The 19,527-nt window shown below is 33.2% G+C and overlaps 3 protein-coding genes across 5 annotated transcripts; 1 reads left to right on the forward strand and 2 right to left on the reverse strand.

The window, feature by feature from the left end:
• Positions 1 to 2,303: 2,303 nt before the first annotated feature.
• LOC8268147 (zinc finger protein SHOOT GRAVITROPISM 5) lies at positions 2,304 to 5,626 on the forward strand. 2 transcript variants are annotated; one of them, XM_002521860.4, is made up of 3 exons: positions 2,304 to 3,231; positions 3,369 to 3,768; positions 4,503 to 5,626. In XM_002521860.4, exons 1-3 carry the CDS (start codon positions 3,081 to 3,083, stop codon positions 5,362 to 5,364), a joined length of 1,413 nt encoding a protein of 470 aa, XP_002521906.2. In that variant the 5' UTR covers positions 2,304 to 3,080; the 3' UTR covers positions 5,365 to 5,626. The 2 variants fall into 2 exon arrangements, with proteins under 2 accessions (XP_002521906.2, XP_015576502.2); XM_015721016.3 differs by having other exon boundaries at positions 2,307 to 3,231; positions 4,518 to 5,626.
• A 7,165-nt stretch (positions 5,627 to 12,791) lies between these two features.
• Positions 12,792 to 13,680, reverse strand: LOC125370179 (CASP-like protein 4D1). Of its 2 annotated transcripts, none has more exons than XM_048374856.1 (3): positions 13,493 to 13,680; positions 13,248 to 13,383; positions 12,792 to 13,161 (listed from the first exon to the last, which is right to left on the reverse strand). In XM_048374856.1, exons 1-3 carry the CDS (start codon positions 13,642 to 13,644, stop codon positions 12,901 to 12,903), a joined length of 549 nt encoding a protein of 182 aa, XP_048230813.1. In that variant the 5' UTR covers positions 13,645 to 13,680; the 3' UTR covers positions 12,792 to 12,900. The 2 variants fall into 2 exon arrangements, with proteins under 2 accessions (XP_048230813.1, XP_048230814.1); XM_048374857.1 differs by having other exon boundaries at positions 13,248 to 13,369; positions 13,493 to 13,645.
• Positions 13,681 to 15,161: 1,481 nt separating this feature from the next.
• On the reverse strand, positions 15,162 to 19,005 carry LOC8268144 (serine/threonine-protein kinase BRI1-like 2). Its single transcript, XM_002521857.4, has one exon. The coding sequence runs from the start codon at positions 18,762 to 18,764 to the stop codon at positions 15,342 to 15,344; it is 3,423 nt and encodes a 1,140-aa protein (XP_002521903.2). The 5' UTR covers positions 18,765 to 19,005; the 3' UTR covers positions 15,162 to 15,341.
• Positions 19,006 to 19,527: the final 522 nt, after the last annotated feature.

A 19,527-nucleotide genomic window follows, 5' to 3' on the forward strand; every position in this document is an offset into this window, starting at 1 on the left:
AGACATGTTGGTGGGTTTGAAAATGGTAAGTGATGATTACAGGCTTGTCACCTGCTTTGATACCGTGAAGATTTTATGAATCTGTGTATTTACCAATATGATTGAATTCTAAATTCTTTACAATGTGTTGATTAGGGTTAAGGTTGAAGTGACCTTTCCTGCTTTGCAGGAAATGTTACTCATTTCTCCCTTGCTGGTGAGTAATGAGAAGTCTGCACAAGCAACCTAGCTTGTGCAGCCTCTGAGACTACAGCTTCTGACTTTCCTTATGACTTTCCTTTTCTTTCTTCAACACAAGTCAACAACGTAGCTTCAGTGAACATGCTGGAAGCCAACTAGAACTCAGGAGAAAGCAATAGCAGCACAAGAAAATCAAGATCTAAGGAAAGCGTAAAGTCTTATAACTATTTTATAACAAAGTGGATGCCACTGAAGTACTAATGAAGCGTTTCACATGAGAATATTCAACTCCTGCAGCTGATTTTCATTGAAATTTGAAGGGGAACCTCCTGGTGTTACTAAAATAGAAATTAAGCAACGAAAAAGTTAAAAATTAAAGTGTTAGAACCAAAGTGTAATAAAGTGTAAAATTTGGCAAGCTTTAGTATAATTTACACTTTCAAAAAGCTCTGATATATATAATATGTCTTCTCAGTATTGACAGAAAAGAAGTAAAAAGAAAAGGATAAAACAAATAATTATAAAGCAAGGCATGTAAACTGCAAGCAGTTAACTTTCAAATCTCTGAGTTTCTTTTATCAGAAGTTTATATAATCCTCCATTCAAGGCGAAGACTGGATCGAAAATTTTATATCAGAGAAGAGACGTTAGCAATAATTTTGTACTTGACTGCAGACATATATTTTTGTACTTGCTTCTAATCAATGAGCACATACAAAGAATTCAAACATGCAATTTCATATATTCTGACTTCCATGACAAAGCCAGCTTTCTGTGCTTCTTCTATAGAAATACACTTTAAAATTTGTTGACAAGCAACTTGAAAATCGGAGGAAAAATCGCCTAATGAGGGACTTTTTTGCTTTTCTTTATCAGTTTTAGAAATGCCCATGATCATATGGCTCAGTGCCTATGGGGTCTACAAAGCCAAACTGTTTAATCTTTTTGGTATACTGTTTAATTAATACCCTATCAAGCTTTACATGCTACTAATTGTTAATTAATTAGGAAGGATCGAGTAAAGAAAGAGTATAAAAAGGAGATGATTAATAGACATATTAGTTGTTGATTAGTACTTATTATTCATCTTTATGCGTTTGTTCATTTTGCTACTGTGTACCAATCTCTTTTGCATGCAATTATGTAGGATGAGTTCGTGACTCGTGTTTTTTCTTAACAAATTAATTGGTCTGATCATATAATTGAAGTGAGTTTGGAGCAAACTCGCATCCCACTAAAATTCCTACCCCTACCTTACTAGTATTAGAATTGTCTCCCAAACTGTAAAATTAGGAATTCGAATCCTAGTCAGAGCCTAGTGAATGATAAAATATTTTCCCAAGGGTCTAATTACGGCCATATGTATGATTTCAGGGGTAAGATTGGGAAAATAGAACAGTTCTAATATTATTGGCTATCAATAGTTTGGAATATTAAACTTGTGTTTTCCATCTCTAATTATAGAGGTACTATTGAGTTGCACTTGCACACACATTGATAATGAAAATGAATGTTTAGACATTTTTAGTAACTGCAATCACTTATATATATATTAAAAAAAAAAGTTTAAAGCCCAATGTCGTAAGATATAAGCCCAAAAACATAATTTGTTTTCTTGTTTTCTTAAAAAAAGATTTTAAAGAAAAAACAAAGAAGTATAGGAGATGGAGATTTAATTTTATATATATATATATGAAGATTTGGACGTCATCCTTTTCTTTTGCATTCAAATTATTAACTCACTAATTTAATATGTATAAATTGTAATGAAGGGGAATCTAAAAAGTTTACCTTAAATTAAAAGACCAAGTCATGCAGTTATCTACGCGGCAATATTTGGTTTTAACTAAGAAGGGTTAAAGATTTCTCCTTCTACAAAATGATTACACCTCTTTTGAAAGAGACTACACCTCTCTTACTTCACCTTTACAAACCCAAATTCTATTTATTTATTTTCTTAAACAAAAACATAAAAGGATTTAATCCTGTTTAGAGCTGTCATTGAGACACAGTAATAATCATTTGCTGTTCTTTTTTTGTTTGCTAATCCCATATTGAGGGTCTTAAAATGTGTGTTATAAGCATCTTTGAATAAGAATGAAAAGAAAGAGGGGATGTGAAGAAGAGGAAGTGAGGTCACGTGTAAGAGAGTTCTGGCCTGCATTTATTCATGCAAATTACAGTGTGCTGTGAATAATGAGTGTTTGTTTTGTTGTGGAGAGGATGTTTTTTTGTTTCTGTCCGAATGCTGTGCCATTGTGTTGTTTGTGGACTCAAAGTTTCAAGCAAATTGGGATTGGGTCAGCCCCAACCTCTTTCTTTTATTTTCTTTTAATTTTAATTTTTATTTTTATTCTCTCTCTCTCTCTCTCTAGAGGATTTTTCTTTTTTTCTTTTTCTTTTTCTTGGTTTTCTTTTAACTCTCTAAACAAGGAGGTACTGTAGAGAGAGAGCTTTATATACAATAGACTTTGCGTCTAACCTTACCTGCACAAATGTGAGCGAGTGAGTGAGGGGTCAATGAATGAAATGAAACAACAAAGCCAAAGAAAAGCTAATTCATCAGCCCCATAGCCAAAACCAAGAAAGCCAAACAAAAGCTAAAAAGCTTAAAAGCTTAAAGAAAGTTGATTGCAGAAAGCAAGAGCTTTTCTTTTCTTTTCTTTTCTTTCCTTTGTCCACGTTCTCTCTCTCTCTCTCTCTCTACCTCTCACTACCCATTTTCTTTCTTCTATCAGTAAAGCTGAAAACCCCACTACACCCAAAAAAAAAAAAAAACAGAAAAGAAAAGAAAAAAAACCAACTTCACCACCTGTACAGGTAAAGCTTGATTTCTTTCTTTCTTTCACTTCACCAATAACAACATATAGTCTTCAATTTCCAATAATAATAATCCATCCATGCTAGACAAAAACACCACCACCACTACCACCACCACCACCACCTTGTCCGCTCCAATATCTCCTTCTTCTGATCCTTTCTCTGCAGCCTTGGATAATGGTGTCACCAACAGCAACAACAAAAGGAAAAGAAAACCTGCAGGAACTCCAGGTATATGTATATTATTATTACTACTCACAAGAATCAAGAAACTAAGAACAATGAATTTTGGGTTTTATCGTAATTCATTTAAATTCTTGATTTTTCTTATCTCTTAACTAAATTTTGTTTCTTGATATATATTATAGATCCAGATGCAGAGGTTGTATCTTTGTCGCCAAGGACTTTACTGGAATCGGATAGATACGTATGTGAGATCTGTAACCAAGGGTTTCAAAGAGACCAGAACTTACAAATGCATAGAAGAAGGCATAAAGTACCATGGAAATTGTTGAAAAGAGAAACACAAGAAGTGAAGAAAAGAGTCTATGTTTGTCCAGAGCCAAGTTGTTTGCACCATGACCCTTGCCATGCTTTAGGAGATCTTGTTGGTATAAAGAAACACTTTAGGAGGAAACACAGTAATCACAAGCAGTGGGTTTGTGAGAAATGTTCTAAAGGTTATGCTGTCCAATCTGATTACAAAGCCCACCTTAAGACTTGTGGCACTAGGGGTCATTCTTGTGACTGTGGCCGTGTCTTTTCCAGGTATTTTTCTTTTCTCTTCGCCTTATCCTTCTTTAATCTCTTATGGTCTATTTAAAAATTAGATTAAATTTTCAACAACTTCGTCTATTGAAACCCTAAAAAATTCTTCACGAAAGCCATGTTCTTTTACATGGATTTTCATAATATATAGTATATATTTTTCTTGGTTACAGGATTTTCATATTATTGGTGTTCCTCTCAGTGATCCCACATATAAATTCAAGTTCAAAACGCAGAAGGGTACTAAAATATATAGATAGATTATTTTAAATCCAAGAGTGATTCTTCCAGTATGCGATGATCCAACCCAACCAATGGAACTAGTTTCAAGGGGTCGTGACTAGCGAGTGCATATCATTACTACTCCCTAAAGAAGGAGTTTCCATTGGCTAACCCCTAAACTCAAAAAAATACACCAGTCATTCGCGTACACAGACCCCATCTCTTGTTTTCTTTAGCTTATATATTCATTAATTAATTACATAAAACCTAGTCTTATAATCCATGGTACAGATACTTAATTAATATTATTATTATATTATGTAGTCTCTTGGCAGCCCTACACGAGGAAGGTCTTAATTACCAACACTCAACGCATAGCTGCAATTGCCGACTTAATTATTTTTGAAAGACACCAAGAGAATCAACACTATTACTGACATAATCTAATGCTAATAATTAATAATCCCCTTTTGAATTATTCCAATCTCTTGTCTTCTTTTCTGGAATCTCAGCACTTGGCTTTTCAGGGTAGAGAGTTTTATTGAGCACCAAGATGCTTGTACAGTAAGGAGAACCCAACCTGATCAACTACAAGCATTACAGCCAGCTTGCTCTTCAAGAACTGCTTCAAGCACTAGTCCTTCAAGTGATGCAAATTTTAGCATTAGTGGTCCATTGCCAGGATTAACAATGCCAAAACCAACAGCTGATAATCAACAACCTGCAATTTTCTTGTGCTCATCGGATAGAAATAACCACGCTTCTACTTCTAATCATCATCATCAGCAGCAGCCGCCGCAGCACCAGAAGCAGCAAGAACACAATCTTGAACTTCAACTCTTACCATCATCAGTTTCAACTCGCTTATCATCTTCACAGAATCATGATGATCAACGTTACCACCCCACAAATTTGAAGCTTTCAATAGGGTCATCATCATCAAATGACTGCAGCGAAAAGAATGAATTGAATGAAAAAGCTAATTTGGATGCTAATAGAGAGAAAAGCGTAGGTGATCCAGCTCTAGAAGCAGCAAAAGTCAAAGAGTTTGCTAATGAGCAGTTGAGATTAGCTATGGCTGAGAAGGCATACGCTGAGGATGCTAGACAACAGGCAAAGAGACAACTTGAAATGGCAGAACTAGAATTTGCTAATGCTAAGAGGATAAGGCAACAAGCTCAGTCTGAACTTGAAAAGGCTCAAGTTTTAAGAGAACAAGCTACCAAGAAGATAAGCTCGACTATGATGCAAATTACTTGTCAAGCTTGCAAACAACAATTTCAAGCACCAGCACCGGTGGTTGCACCGGCGGATGAGACTTCACTTGCCATGAGTTACATGTCGTCAGCAACAACTGAGGGAGAAGGAGAGTGACATAATCCCAAACTGCTCATAATCATGCAGCTCATGAGTTGAAGAAAGTTATAAAAGGTCGATATATTTAAGCAAAATCCCCCTTACTCTTTTCAGATGATTTGTTTTTTGGTTGTTGATTTTAAAAATATGAAGTAGGTGTTTTAATTAACCATTGTGGTGGTGTTAATTAAATTAATTTGGAGTGGAGCAAACGGTTCTCTTGTACTACTGATTTAAAATTTATGATTCATATTATATAATATAATATAATATATCTTCATTTGTTTTAAGGAAAAATTTAAGAGACATCATGATTAGTTTTTATAGTAGTCCATGTGATGCATTATTTTTATTTACATGAAGATTCCCGGGAAGAGAACTCAAACCCAATACTTGAGTATTAGTCAAAACATCAAATTTGAACATCTTCTTTTCTTTTCTTTTCTATTCTGAGGCAATAACATTTAATGATGATTTCACTTACTACCTATATAATAAGTGATTTTCTTTTGCTGGATCATGATGCAAAAAGTGTTAAGGGTTTCCCTCTTTAATCACTACTCCCTCAAGAACTTATTGTACAAGCTATTGATAAATTATTTGAACGACATTATGGCTTAGGGTCTGCCGTTTTTACTTTTATAACTTGATTGCTTACCATATGAAACAACAGATGCAATCGATGCTTGAATTACTGATCCAAATAGCGACATAATAACTTCTATATATCCATAAAACGCCTTTGTCGGCTAATCCCCCAATAATTTAATCGCAAATGGGTAGATTGTCATTCAGCATGTGACCGTTGGTTTTGAATGGATATTATATTTGCTTTACAATTGGGTTATGTTTAGTTTATTATTGTGTCAACAAGAAAGTGTAATCATGAGGGACAGTGAGATAGGGGGATAGAGCTGACCTTTAAAAAGAATAATTATATGAAATTGGAATGTCTTATACAATTTATCTACAACTTTTTACACCATTATAAAAATCATGTAAAATGAGTTAAAAAAAAAACTAAGTGTTAAAGTATTATGCATGCTAATAAATAATGAAGGAAGTGATAGAGTATTTCTCGAAATGCAAATGATATACAGTAGAGATTAAATTAGTGAAATCTTTTTTGGAGGGATATAAATGGGTTCATAATACATGTCAAGAGGAAGGGACCATTTATGCTAAAAAATAGGAAGAACAATTCAATGGTACTGCTGACTCTTATTTCAACATAAATTCAATGTTATAAGAAAGAAAAAGAAAAAGAGAGAGAGAGAAGAGGAAAGGGAATGTCATTTTCATTGCATTTGTGTCCCCTTTAAATGCTTATAAAAACACCATGTTTTTCAGTGCCACAGTTGAAATGGTTATAGACAGGCACTCGTCCCTCTCACCACATAAACAACACACAATACTCAAATATATTTATATATATTTGGATTCTCTCTCTCTTTCACTCTCTCATTCACTCACTCACACACACACACACACAAACCCAAAGATACAAACTTTATCAGAGTGAACAGAAGAAGGTGCTGTGTATATGGATCAGCAGAAGAGAGAAGGGGGCAACAGTACCCTTTTCATTAATGGAGAGGCCATTGCATGACTCTCAGTTTAAAGACTCTTTGTTATTGCTAATAATTCATCATAAAAAACGTATAAATAACTTTTGGGTCTTTTTTTGTTCTTTTCTTTTCTTGAGCTTTCTGTTTATTTTTCATCAAATTAAACAATAAAAAGGGAGAGATATGCAGAGGGAAAGATGCATCAAATAAAAGGGCTTTGATTTTCTTTAATTAATTTTTTTTAAAAAAAATAAGAAGAAGAGATTTTCTATTTCAATTGCTTTCTTTGATTGTTATATTGGGACCACGTGGTGCTCTTTCTTTACCTTTTAATGCAGCTTCCTTTTTTTGTCCACTAAAGATATGTGTCTACTGCGTAGTGGCAGTTTTGTTATTTTGAATCAAATTAAGGGTGATTTCGTTCATGACTTTTCTTTTTCTCTTTTTCTCTCTTATTATTTCTCATTTAGATAACGATCTCTTCAAAATTATTAAAGACAAAAAAAAAAAAAAAGGAAACACATAGTTAAAAAGTTTGCTAGTCCAAAGGCTCCCACTTCTTTTATTTTCCTTTTATATTTTCCAATTGTAATTTTTAATTAAAATTAAAAAAAAAAAAGATAAATTTATTTTTAGAAAATAACATTTTTTCTTGAATCGGAAATTCTTTCTTTTCCTTTTCCGTCGGCAAGGACTTTTCTTAAAGGTTCGTAGCCCGGCAATCGTAAACTTTAACTAGAGGCTAGTTTCGCCAGAAGCATATTCTTTTCTTTTTTTATAGAATGTTTTTGGTCAATTACTGCTTACATCCTTTGTCATGTCCACGTGTTATTAAGTTCAGTTCTAAAAATAAATTTACTTTTAGGAAATAATATTTTTTTCTAAGAATAGAGTAAATTTTTATTTTAAAAATGAAATTTTTACAAATTCGTAAAAGTGAAGGATAAAGGGACAATTACAAGGAATATTTATGTTATGTACCAGTTATCTCTAATGGTTTTAATTTATTATTTGTTAAAATTGCTTTTATATTTTTGTAAGTTTAGAAAACTAAATTTAACGTATTATTTTAATATTTCATTAATTCGTTTTTCTAATTCATAAAGATCAATTTCAATTTTCTTAGTTTAAAAAAAGTATTCAACGCTAATTAGTGATAGTATTTTTTTGACGCTAAATAGTAATAAATTTATCTGCCATTGGTAATCACTAATTATTCTTTAATAAATTTTTTTAAAAAAAGAGCTTCAATAACTCGAAGAAACACAATGCAAAATAAGAGGACTAATATGGGAAGGAACTTCCTGCACCGATATTTGTTCCTCATCTAAACAAAAAGCCGCACACTCTAAATTAGAAAGACTCGAGCCACAGTCCCATGCAGCAGAGAGAATAACCAAAGCCGCAGCAGTCTCTGCACGTCAAGGACCTCCTAGATGCGGCAGCCACCAGCTCCCGAAACCTCACCAGTTTCGTTTCGGCCAACGAAAGCGGTATCAAAAATTGTTTTAACCGTCCCTTCTCAGCGGACAGTGGTAGAGACAGCTGGGGAGGAGCTCGCCTGCCTCATGGCCAAAAGCCTACTGATACTAAAACTACACACCAGAGTTTTACATTTTAAGATTAAATCATTCATTAATTAAAATATTATATATATAATATTGGTACATCCCTGCCAACTAAAATAAATTTAAATGTTTTAACAAATAAAAGAATTAATAGCCTAGAGAAAGTTGGGGAAAAGTGACATTGTGTTAGATGTCGTAATCTTCATTGATAGCATAGAAAATCTATTCCACATGGAATACAATACAACAGTGGGAAGAGAAGCAGAGGAAAGGGACTGCCCTACCTTAAGAAAGCCACAGCCACAGACACATTCATTTAAATAGACAAAACTATCCTATTTCTTTCTTCCCATTCATTCTCCACTGTAATCATCACACTACAGCTTTTTCTAGCAAAATTTAAATTATTTGAGAACACCCATTTTTGAAGAAAAACCAACAGAAGAATGCCTCCACTATGCAACTAAGTTTTGTAAATTTAGCGCAAAAAGAATTATATCATCAGATTAAAGTTTGGCCATATTTCAAATTGGAGGGCTCAATAATAAAAAAAAAAAACAAGGATGCTAGTATTTTTTATGAGATTCTTATATTCTTCCATCTTATTAATAGGGTGATAAACACATTTTATTTATTAATTATTTTTATGAGATCTCTCGTTTTAATTAATTTGAAATGATTTTTTTTATTTCACAAATATTTTTCAAAATTAATTTGATGTGCAAACAAATAAATTTATAAAATTAAAATTTATGTATATCTATAATTTCACGATATTATCAATTATTGTAAATTTTTATAAATTTTAAAGGCTTTATTTTAACAAGACCAAGACCAAGATAAAATAAAATTTTCAGTTTCTGAAAAGGCTAAAAACAATAAAATGTAAACACCACTAATTATTGCCAAGTCATTATCCATCACTTTTTTTTTTTAAAATCTTATTTAGTATAATGCCAAGTTTACGCATGTGAATGACCAAGCGACCGTCATTCTTGCTTACTATCATATATAGGGACAACTAAGGGGGTTGAAGGTTATCCTCGAATAATAGAAGCTTGGTAGTCAGCATAATAATATTACACGAAATGATTTGTATTTTTGAAATTGAAGTTAGAGAGATTCATATTCACAAAAACCAGACAAAAGGAGACCTGGAATTTGAGTTTTTGCTTAAATTAAATAATGTACCAATCCTCAGGGTATTATGCAATTTTGACACCCAAACACATCCCACTGTAATTGATATCATTATCATGCGTTCTTGTTTCATGCATTGAAGTATATTTGATATAAGTCAAATTTCGTAAGTCTTTATAAATTTATTGTGTGTTTGGTATGAATTTTGTTTATAAATTTATTTAAGTGCTCATTTTACTTATAAATAAGATTTAAATAAAATGTATTTATAAATAAATTTTATATTTAATTAGTGAGTAACTATTAACTGTAAGATTAATTTTAAATAAACTTAAATTGTATTTAAAACAAATTATGATAAGAAAAAGGTCTATAAAGAATAAAAGAAAATTAAAGAAATGGTAAAATTAGAAGTAGGTATTTTAGTTTTAAGAAATATACTGATTTATCAAAATATGATTTCTTTGTAAAATTCTATCTATCTTACTAGAATTTTATTAGATATGGTTAATTCTATAAATCTAATTAATGAAATTTTATATCAATTAAATTAATAAATTTTAGATTTATAAAGTCTATTTCAATTAATATTAATAAAGCATCCTAGGCCCAATGGTTTCAAACTTAAGTCTTTAGAATAACAACATGAAAGCCTTAAACCCAACCCAGTTGAGAAGCCTGCTTTCCCAATTTTGCAATGTTACACACCAAACTTCTCTAAAATACCTGTGGCCTGTAGCCCTCTATCAGGTGAAAACAAACACAGTGCTTTAAATTCAGCCCAATAAAAGAAGAAGAAGAACAACAACAACAACAAAACATACATATGGCAAAACAATGCAAAACGGCATCTGATAAATGCGTTTGAGATTCAACATCATACATGAAAATGACTCAAAAGATGTCGTCAAATGCCTCATCTCTCAGGTCTAAAATTTCAAAAGCTTCATGTGGGTTGCTGCTATATTCATTTTCCTGGTCTCTCAGTTCCACAATTACATGCAAATCAAATAATATGCTTTCTTTGTCCGGTTTCAAAATCAAATAATAACCAACCTAACTACAATTTTGAGAGTTGGTTCACTTGCTAAAACATTTTTTTATTACCATATTATTCATTTTTTAAAAATAGAAGCTTTCTACATTATAAATAAATACTCGAACTTAATATTTCTATTTGCCAACTTTATAGAAATGTAGTTTATATTTATTTCTTTTTATAAGTATTATAGGTTTTTCTCCCACGAATGGAAGAGATTCGAATCTAAAATCAGTTTTTAAACCCCCATAAGTCATGATAATCAAATGAGACGCCTTACCTTCCAACTTCAAAGGATGGTTCATGACTCTATAGTGCAATGTAGAGTAAATTTTATTGGTAATAAGTGGGAAAGTACGACAACTAACTGTACCTTCATGAGCAACAAGCTATTACAACCTAATTGAAAAGAAATTTACTAATTATGCTCAAACATGTTTCAGATTCAAGGATCAAGATTTTGAACAATAACTGACCAAATATTTCTTTTTTTTTTTTTCTGAATCCATTCCAATTCGATTTGACTAATTTAATATATTGTTCCGCAGTTATAGAAACTAAAAAGAAGCATTACCTTAAAATCTTATCCAAGCAAATTGTTGCTGATAGAACAGGTTTAAACTTGAAGCACTCTCAATATAAGTGCTATTATGGCAAGGCTAGTGAAGTTTGGGATTCAGATATTGTTAGAGCAGAGTGTATGGATATTGGAGCAGTACTTTGATCTTTGTCAAGAAAACAACAAAGAGATAAAATGTTAATTTGGAGAGAAATAGAGGTAATTTCCTTGCTTCTTTCTTTTCTTCTAAAGATTAGAGGGTACTATAAAGAAAGGAATGGAGTCCTAATCAACCAGTTGTGATGCCCTGAAATTCACATTTTCATTTCTTCAACAATTTTATTAATTTAAACATGAACCCATCAGTTCTTTGTACTTAATCCTCTCAATTGCCTTTAAAGATTGCTACAGGCCAAAAGAAAATTATATTCTTGACAGTTGCAGCATTGTGAAGCTTCTCGCTTTATTTCTTAAGCTTTTCTTTTCTGTTTTTTGGTAAACCAATTATCACCATTTGAAGACAATCAATCACAATTAGATATGTTCAACAGGTTAACATGAAATTAGGCTTGTCTCATTTTGCCTCAGCTAATTACCCAACAGATTGTCTAACTCAAGACAACTGCCTTTGCGAAGTTTGCTAGATCTCTGTGATTTGCTACTGACTCCTCTCATAAATACATAGAGAAAGAAACAAGGTTTGCCCCCAATTATAATTATTATTTTAATTAGGTGTTAATTAATTCAAATTTGAGATCTTCCTTGTAATATTTCGTTTTGTGATTTTCCTTACAATGTGATTGAACAAATTAATTATTGGTATTTTTGCCATTTGAGAATCAGGATAGGAGTTCTTTTAACATTGGCATTTGATGGGAATTGGCATTGTATTTGCCTCATTATTACTTTTTTTTTATTGCAATTTTCTTTTCTCCTTTTTTCTTTTTTGTCTATAAATATTCAGATAAATTACATTTTCAACACTTTAAGAGTTGTGATTTATTTTTTACTATTGTGGCTTTTTTAGTGAACATCGATTCGTACTTCGACTTTCTTGATATTTAAATAAATAATTTTAATTTTCATAAATTGGATTTTTCTATTTCTGAAATTCAAAGATAACTAATTCTGGCGTCCCATGTGTTATTTATTTAAACTTTTAAGGAAAATTATGAGTTTATGTTTTTTTTTTATCATTAGAAGAAACTGTCAATTTGTTTTTAGAAGAAAATAAGAGAAAATGACAATATATTTTTCAATAGTTATTAATTATTTTATTTATTTTTCACATAAGAGTAATTAAGGTGAAGACCCGAGGGAATTTAGTAATGTGCTTAATATATAAGTATTTGTATTTAGATTTATTGCATGAGAATTAATATATGGAAAGATGAAGATTTTCATTCAATTATATACGTTTATAGAATCTATTTATATTAATGCTCAAATATAAGAAATTAGCACATAAAAAAAATCTGAGCATGTGGATATGTGCCGATTCTTCTTCTTTTGTCCAAATGATCAGATATTTGAAGCACGTCAAGTTTTTTTTACTCTATTGCTTTTAAAAATAAAAAATAAAAAATGCATTTTATTATTTCTCCATTAGTGTGATACGAGGTATCTTTATTCAAGCAAAATTACATTAAAGTGAATAAATAAAAAAGAAATATGGCTAATTCATCCAAAGAAGCCTGATTTTTTGGTACTGGTTCTGTTGATGGATGAGAAAACAGAAAGAATAACCATGCAAGCACAGCCAAGGAGCAAGAGACCTGAGGCAATATAGCCTCTGTTTAAAAATCTAATGCTCTTTGAACGCTGTTCATCAATTTCAGGAATATCACTGAAATCGTTATAGTATTCTTTAAGAATCCCCTTTAGCTCTAAAGTTACTGCTAAACCAGCTCCAGCTCCACAAGCCAATACAATTGCAACCATCTGCGATTAAACAAAAGAAGAATATTAAGATCCGAGTAATTGGAGATAAGAGTTTAAATAAAAAAGACCCAATTAAAATGCAGAACCTTGTCACCATAGAAATCAAGATTTGGTAGGAAGTCATTCTGGATCAGCCTCTTCTCCTTGTAAGCATAGTATAATGCAAAGGGTAACTGAATTAATGTATAAAGGCATCCAAGGGCAGACGCTGCAAAAACAAACCTGAAAACATTTATATATCAGAAACCCAAAACGGTAGTTGCTACTTAATTAAACTATCGCTATACTTAAAAGTTTTTAATTGGATGATGATATCAAAAGATCTCGTTACCTATAGGCAATGACATCCGTGAAAATGGTCTTGCTGTTATCAATATTAGAACGAAATTGGTTGGTGACCAAGACAACAATTGCAGCAGCTAATGCCCCAAGTGTCAAGAGCCTTATCACGACACACGATACCAGGATTGACTTTGAAGCCATAGATTGATGAATTATTACAGCTCCAGGTCAGGGTTAATACTTTTCTCTGCCTTCTAGCATTAATGCTCAAGCCAATTATCTTTATATATGTATACAAACATTATATTTGAACGAAGTTATAACGGTCTAATATTCTGAAAAATTGGGCGTAATTTGGCTCTATGTACCACATTGTTTCAAGATTTAAATTAAACAAAAACCAACACTCTGAGCCGGCAACAATAACTTGTTATGTAATTGTTTTGATTTTTTTGTCTAATCTTAAATGGCTTAGTATCGAGCCGAAAATCTCATTGTACTTCTTATTTTATCCGTTAGTTTCAAGAGTATTAGTAACACGTTTTTGTATCTGTTATTGAGATAAATATGAGTTTGGTCAATGATAAAACTCAGCTGTAATATCCAAAGCAGTTGTAATGTGTACGAAGACTGCAACATCATGGTTCGGCAAAGAAAATGTAGCATATCGCAAATGCTCCAGCCTCTGTATTTTAGCGGAAAATTTGTATAATTTGACGCCGTGGTTTATTTTTTTATACAAAGGGTTGTCTAGTTTTATTAGTCACTATTTAGTCACGATTTAGTATTCTGAGTATTAAAACGTTAACAATTAACACTTAGATTTACTAATATTATTAATTAAATAGTTATACTTTATTCATCTAGTATTATTTAGTTGCGATTTCATCACCATTCCACTCCTTAACAATTTAATTTTTATTCAACACTAATCATGTCAATTTTTATAGAGTTTGAAAATAAAATAAAGAGAGAAATTAGTCTCATAATTCATTTTTTTTTTAATTTTAGTAAATTTTGATAATTTTTGAATAATTTGACAAGATTAGAGAATTCTAAATTTAGTTTCTATCCGACAACACCGATTTCACAGCTATCAAATTTTATTTGAAATTCAATTTCTAAAACTATTAACTATATTAATAAATTTAGATATAAATTACTAATAATATAATTTTTAAAATAATATTTTTAAAAAATATAAAATTTCTTGTGTAAAAAAGATTAAATAAGAGTGTCTATTTTCGCACTTCCCCTATTTTGGCCATTTTATACATGTTACCACTGACAGATTTTTCGTACCTTTACATTTAAGCTATAATCATCAATGCTGCAGTGCAGTGGGATACTATGATCATCACTAGTCTCAGCAAAACATTATTACACTGTCCCATCAGATGCATATGCAAGATAAAGTAGAATTTGTATTCCCATTTTATTTCATGGCATCATTTCATCTTCACACACATATTTTATTTTCCCCTTGCCCTGAAATTAAAAATAATGCATGATCAATTTTATAGAGAGCATAAAGAAGTTCATATAGGAGTTATCAGGAATTTCACACTACAGTTGGACTTGATTGCATTTTTGCAGATTCCGTTGCAAGAACATTGGGCTACATGCCTAAGTAGGAATTAAAGTATGTCAATATCATTGGTCGGTTGTGTTCACAAATTCAGTTCTAACTTTTGCATTTATCAAGAAAAAAGGAAAAGGAAAAGAAAACCTTAAACACGCTCATGATTTACTGTTAGGCACTAGTCAACAGAGCAAAAATTAAAAACATTTGCAATTAGTTACAGAAGAACTCTTGAAATCCTTAGCATAAAATCTTGAAAAAGCTTATCACCTTCTTACACTAATCTTGATTACAAATGCAAATACCCCATTTTCTTTTAACCACTGTTGCTGCTTCCATTAGCTGATCCAGGCATCAGCTCTCTCAACATGGCCACAACTTGTAACATATTTGGCCTCTTTGAAGGGAAATCATCCACACACTGCAATGTTATTTCCAAATACCTAACCATTTCTTTGACCTCTTCTACTTCGGCTTCATCAGTCTTTTTGGTGACAGATAACAATTCTTGGTCTATCACTTCCATTTGTTTCCCTTCTCTTACCTTCATTTTCACCCATCCCACCAAATTAGTGTCGCCAAAATCATCCTTATCTGTCGGTCTTTTTCCTGTCAGGAGTTCCAATAGTACAACCCCGAATGAATACACATCTCCTTTTGCAGTGCATCTGAAGCTTTGGTAGTATTCAGGTGGGACATAACCCGGTGTTCCTGCCAATGTGCTTACACTAAGATGAGTGTCGAGTGCACTTATCAGCCTTGCCATTCCGAAATCCGAAACTCTTGCTTCCATTTCATGGTCCAACAGTACATTGCTTGACTTCATGTCTCTGTGTATGATGTGCGGGATGCAATTGTGGTGTAGGAAACAAAGTCCTTTAGCTGCTCCTCTAGCTATCTTTTTCCTTTCATCCCATGTGAGAATTCTCCTGTCTATGGTCCTTACTCTTCCATGGAGCATTTCATCAAGGCTCCCAAATTCCATAAATTCATAGACAAGTAGTCTTTCCTCACCGATCTTGCAGTAACCAAGCAGAGGAACAAGGTTTCTGTGTTTTATCTTCCCTAGAGTTTCCATTTCAGCCATGAATTCACGATCACCCTGGCAGCTCAACCTAATAAGCTTCTTGATTGCAACGCTTGATCCATCCTTTAATGTTGCCTTGAACACTTCTCCAAACCCACCACAGCCAATAAGACTTTCTGCAGAGAAGCCATTGGTAGCTTCAATGAGTTGAGAGAACTTGAGCTTTCTTAGCTGCCTCTGAAAAGTTGCTACATTGATGCTCAATGGCTCTTTCTCTTTGTCAATTTTCCATGTTGTGGCAGCATGAGATGCCTGCAAGCTACTAAGCATCTTGACATCTTCTGCCTCCTTATGCCTCACGCGCATTGCTATCGCCCACACAATCAAAATGCATAAAGAAGCAACAGAAATAAGGATCCCTAAAACAATGCTATTAGCCCATGATGAAGCTGCACTCTTTCGACCTCCTTCACCACCATATGCTATTGGACTAGTTGTTCCTTGACCATTCTTACCATGGCAATCAGACAACGGAACACCACAAAGTCCAGGATTGTGCGCATACTGTGTTGCCGGAAGTGTACTGAGCTGCCCTCTCTGTGGGATTTCCCCTGTTAACTCATTATAAGACAAATCAATTTGCACCAAGAAAGACAAGTTTGAAAATGAGTCTGGGATTTCACCCTGCAATCTGTTATGAGATGCATCAAAAACACCCAAATTCTTGAGCTGACCAAGTGATGGAGGAATCTCTCCAGATAGCTGATTATATGATAATACAAGAACTTGTAAAGCCATCATTTCCCCCATTTCATCTGGAATCTTCCCTCGAAGCTGGTTATTGGAAAGATCTAGATACTCCAAAGTCTGGTATTGTGTAAACAGACTCAGTACTGGTCCTGTATACAATCTTGTGAAATCACAAGTTTTAAGTGTTGGAAACTGCAAAAGTCTTTCTGATCTGATACCAGCAAATTCCAACAAACCTCCAACTCCTTGGCATGAATTACCGACATTTCTTACAAACACCAAAGTATTTCCAGATGGAATTCCACCCAGTGCTTTTGCTCCAAGCTGTCGACCAAGTCGAGGCGGGATTTCACCAGTCAGCCTATTGCTTCCCAAGTCTAACCAAACCAAGCTGCTGCAATTTCCTAGCTCTCTTGGTATCTCTCCACTTAAGCTGTTATTTCCAAGCTGTAGAACAGCTAACCTTGACAAAAGGCCGAATTCGCTTGGGATTTTGCCTGAAATCTGATTGCTTGTTAGAGATATCCATTCAAGATTACTGCAGTCGAATAATTCAACAGGAATTTCACCAGTAAGGTGATTATTGTTGAGTATCAAATCCTTCAGGTTCCTGCATTTTCCCAATTCTGCTGGTATTTTCCCTTCCAAGCCATTGTACCATGCTATAAGTTGCTCAAGATTCCCAAGCTTCCCTAGCTCAGCTGGGATTGAACCATTGAGGTAGTTTATGCTAAAATCAAGCGACTTTAGCTTGGAACATTGTGATAACTGAGCAGGGATTTCTCCGACTATGAGATTATCTGGCATTCTCAGCTCCTCAAGAGAAGCTGCACCAGGACATATCTCTGGTGGGATTATGCCAGAAAATTTATTGGAACTAAGATCCACAACTCTTAAATTTTTGCAGTAGGAAATGGAAACTGGGAATGATCCTGAGATGAGATTGTAACTTAAGAGCAATCTCTCTAATGAACTAAGATTCTGAAGGATAGAATCAGGAAAAGGACCTGTTATGTTATTGTTGGATAAATCAAGAACTTGCAGCCAAGAACAAGTAGAGAAAGAGATAGGAATAGAGCCTGAAATGTTGTTAAAAGAAAGCTTAACCTCCAGAAGTGAACTACAGGCATTTCCCAACTCAGAGGGGATCCAACCCGTTAGATGATTATGCGACAGATCTAATCTCTGTAAACTACTGAGTTCACCGAAAGATCTTGGGATCTCTCCTGTAAGCATATTGGATGACAAATTCAGAGATTTGAGATTTGTGCAGTTTGAAAGTGAAGGAGGAATGAAATATTCTAAATGGTTTCCTGATAGATCAAGTTGCCATAAGGAGTTGCAAGAGCTTTGATCAATTTTGAAACCAGAAATTGAGCCTGTGAAATTGTTATAAGAAAGGTCTAGGACCTGCAATTTATCAGAGTAGGATAAAAGATCATCAGGTAAAGAACCTGTTAAATTATTATGAGAGAGATTGACATAAACAAGATTTGGATACTTGGAGAAGAAATTCTCAGGAACCACACCTAAAAGTACAGCAGAAGATAATTCAAGATGTTGAAGTGCATATGGGAGCTGAAGCAAAGAAGTAGAATTTACAGTAAATGAATTTGAAGATAACTTTAAAGAAGATAACATAACAAGAGAATCTAAAGGATCAAAAGATATGATCCCAACAAGATTAGCCTCAGTAAGATCAAGCTGAGTTACTCTTCCAAGAGAACAAGAAACTCCATACCAGATACATGGACTACTATTAAGCTTCCATCCAGACAAAACTCCATTCGGATCTTTCTGAATCATTTTCTTAAACATAAGTAAAGCGGCAGCATCAGTCTTAATTGAAGTACCAACATCTTGCTCAGCCGCAGAAACTGACGGCAAAACCAAAAAGAAAAGAATTGCAAGCGTAAGACAGGTTGCAAAATAATGAAAAAGCTGAACTGGGTTGCTCTCCATTGAAGGAACAATACTTCCAACAACACAAAGAAATGTGATGGAGAGAGAACGATAAAAAGAATAGAAGCAAAAGAAAGAGAGTAATGCAGTGGATTGTATAAAGAAAGAGAGAAAAGGAAAGAAAGCAAGAAGGTGGTGAATATGATGAGAATTTGTTGTTGATGTTTCAAAAATTACAAAGAGAAAGAAAGCTTTTGCAAAAGGAGTTACCTTTTTTTTCTTTCTATTGTTTTTATAAAATGGAAAAGGAGGGAACCTGGTGGAAGAATAACATAAAGAAGAGAATTCGGATTTTTAAGTTTTTATAGGTACATATAAATGTTTATTTCTTTGTTGTGTACTTGTATAAGTGTTTTTTTAAAATTTTCCTGCTCCAGTACTAAAATCAGAGTACTGTATACATAAGAGAGAAAGAGAGACATAGGAATGTAGTGAAGGTATTCAATGATTTGATTTTTGGTCAAAAGGGTAAGGGGACCCACAGACAAGGTCTACCTTAAGATCGGCTGCTTTTAAAAGAGACTGGAGAGAGGAACGCAAATAATAATAATAATTGGACAGTGTTTGATCCAAGAGAGAGTGAATGTCTGTCTGTCAGTAAGGCGTGAGAGAATGTTTCCTTGTTAGACATGTTTTAAGATATTTACCAACAGAGAAGAAGATACAGTATGTTGTTGGTGACTTTTATATTGCAGATTTCATCTTTACCATTATAATTGCCTGCTATACATTTATATTTGAAGCTGTGTATCTCATACAAAAC

The sequence above is a fragment of the Ricinus communis genome, chromosome 5 (assembly GCF_019578655.1).
Source record: "Ricinus communis isolate WT05 ecotype wild-type chromosome 5, ASM1957865v1, whole genome shotgun sequence".
NCBI lineage: Eukaryota > Viridiplantae > Streptophyta > Magnoliopsida > Malpighiales > Euphorbiaceae > Ricinus > Ricinus communis.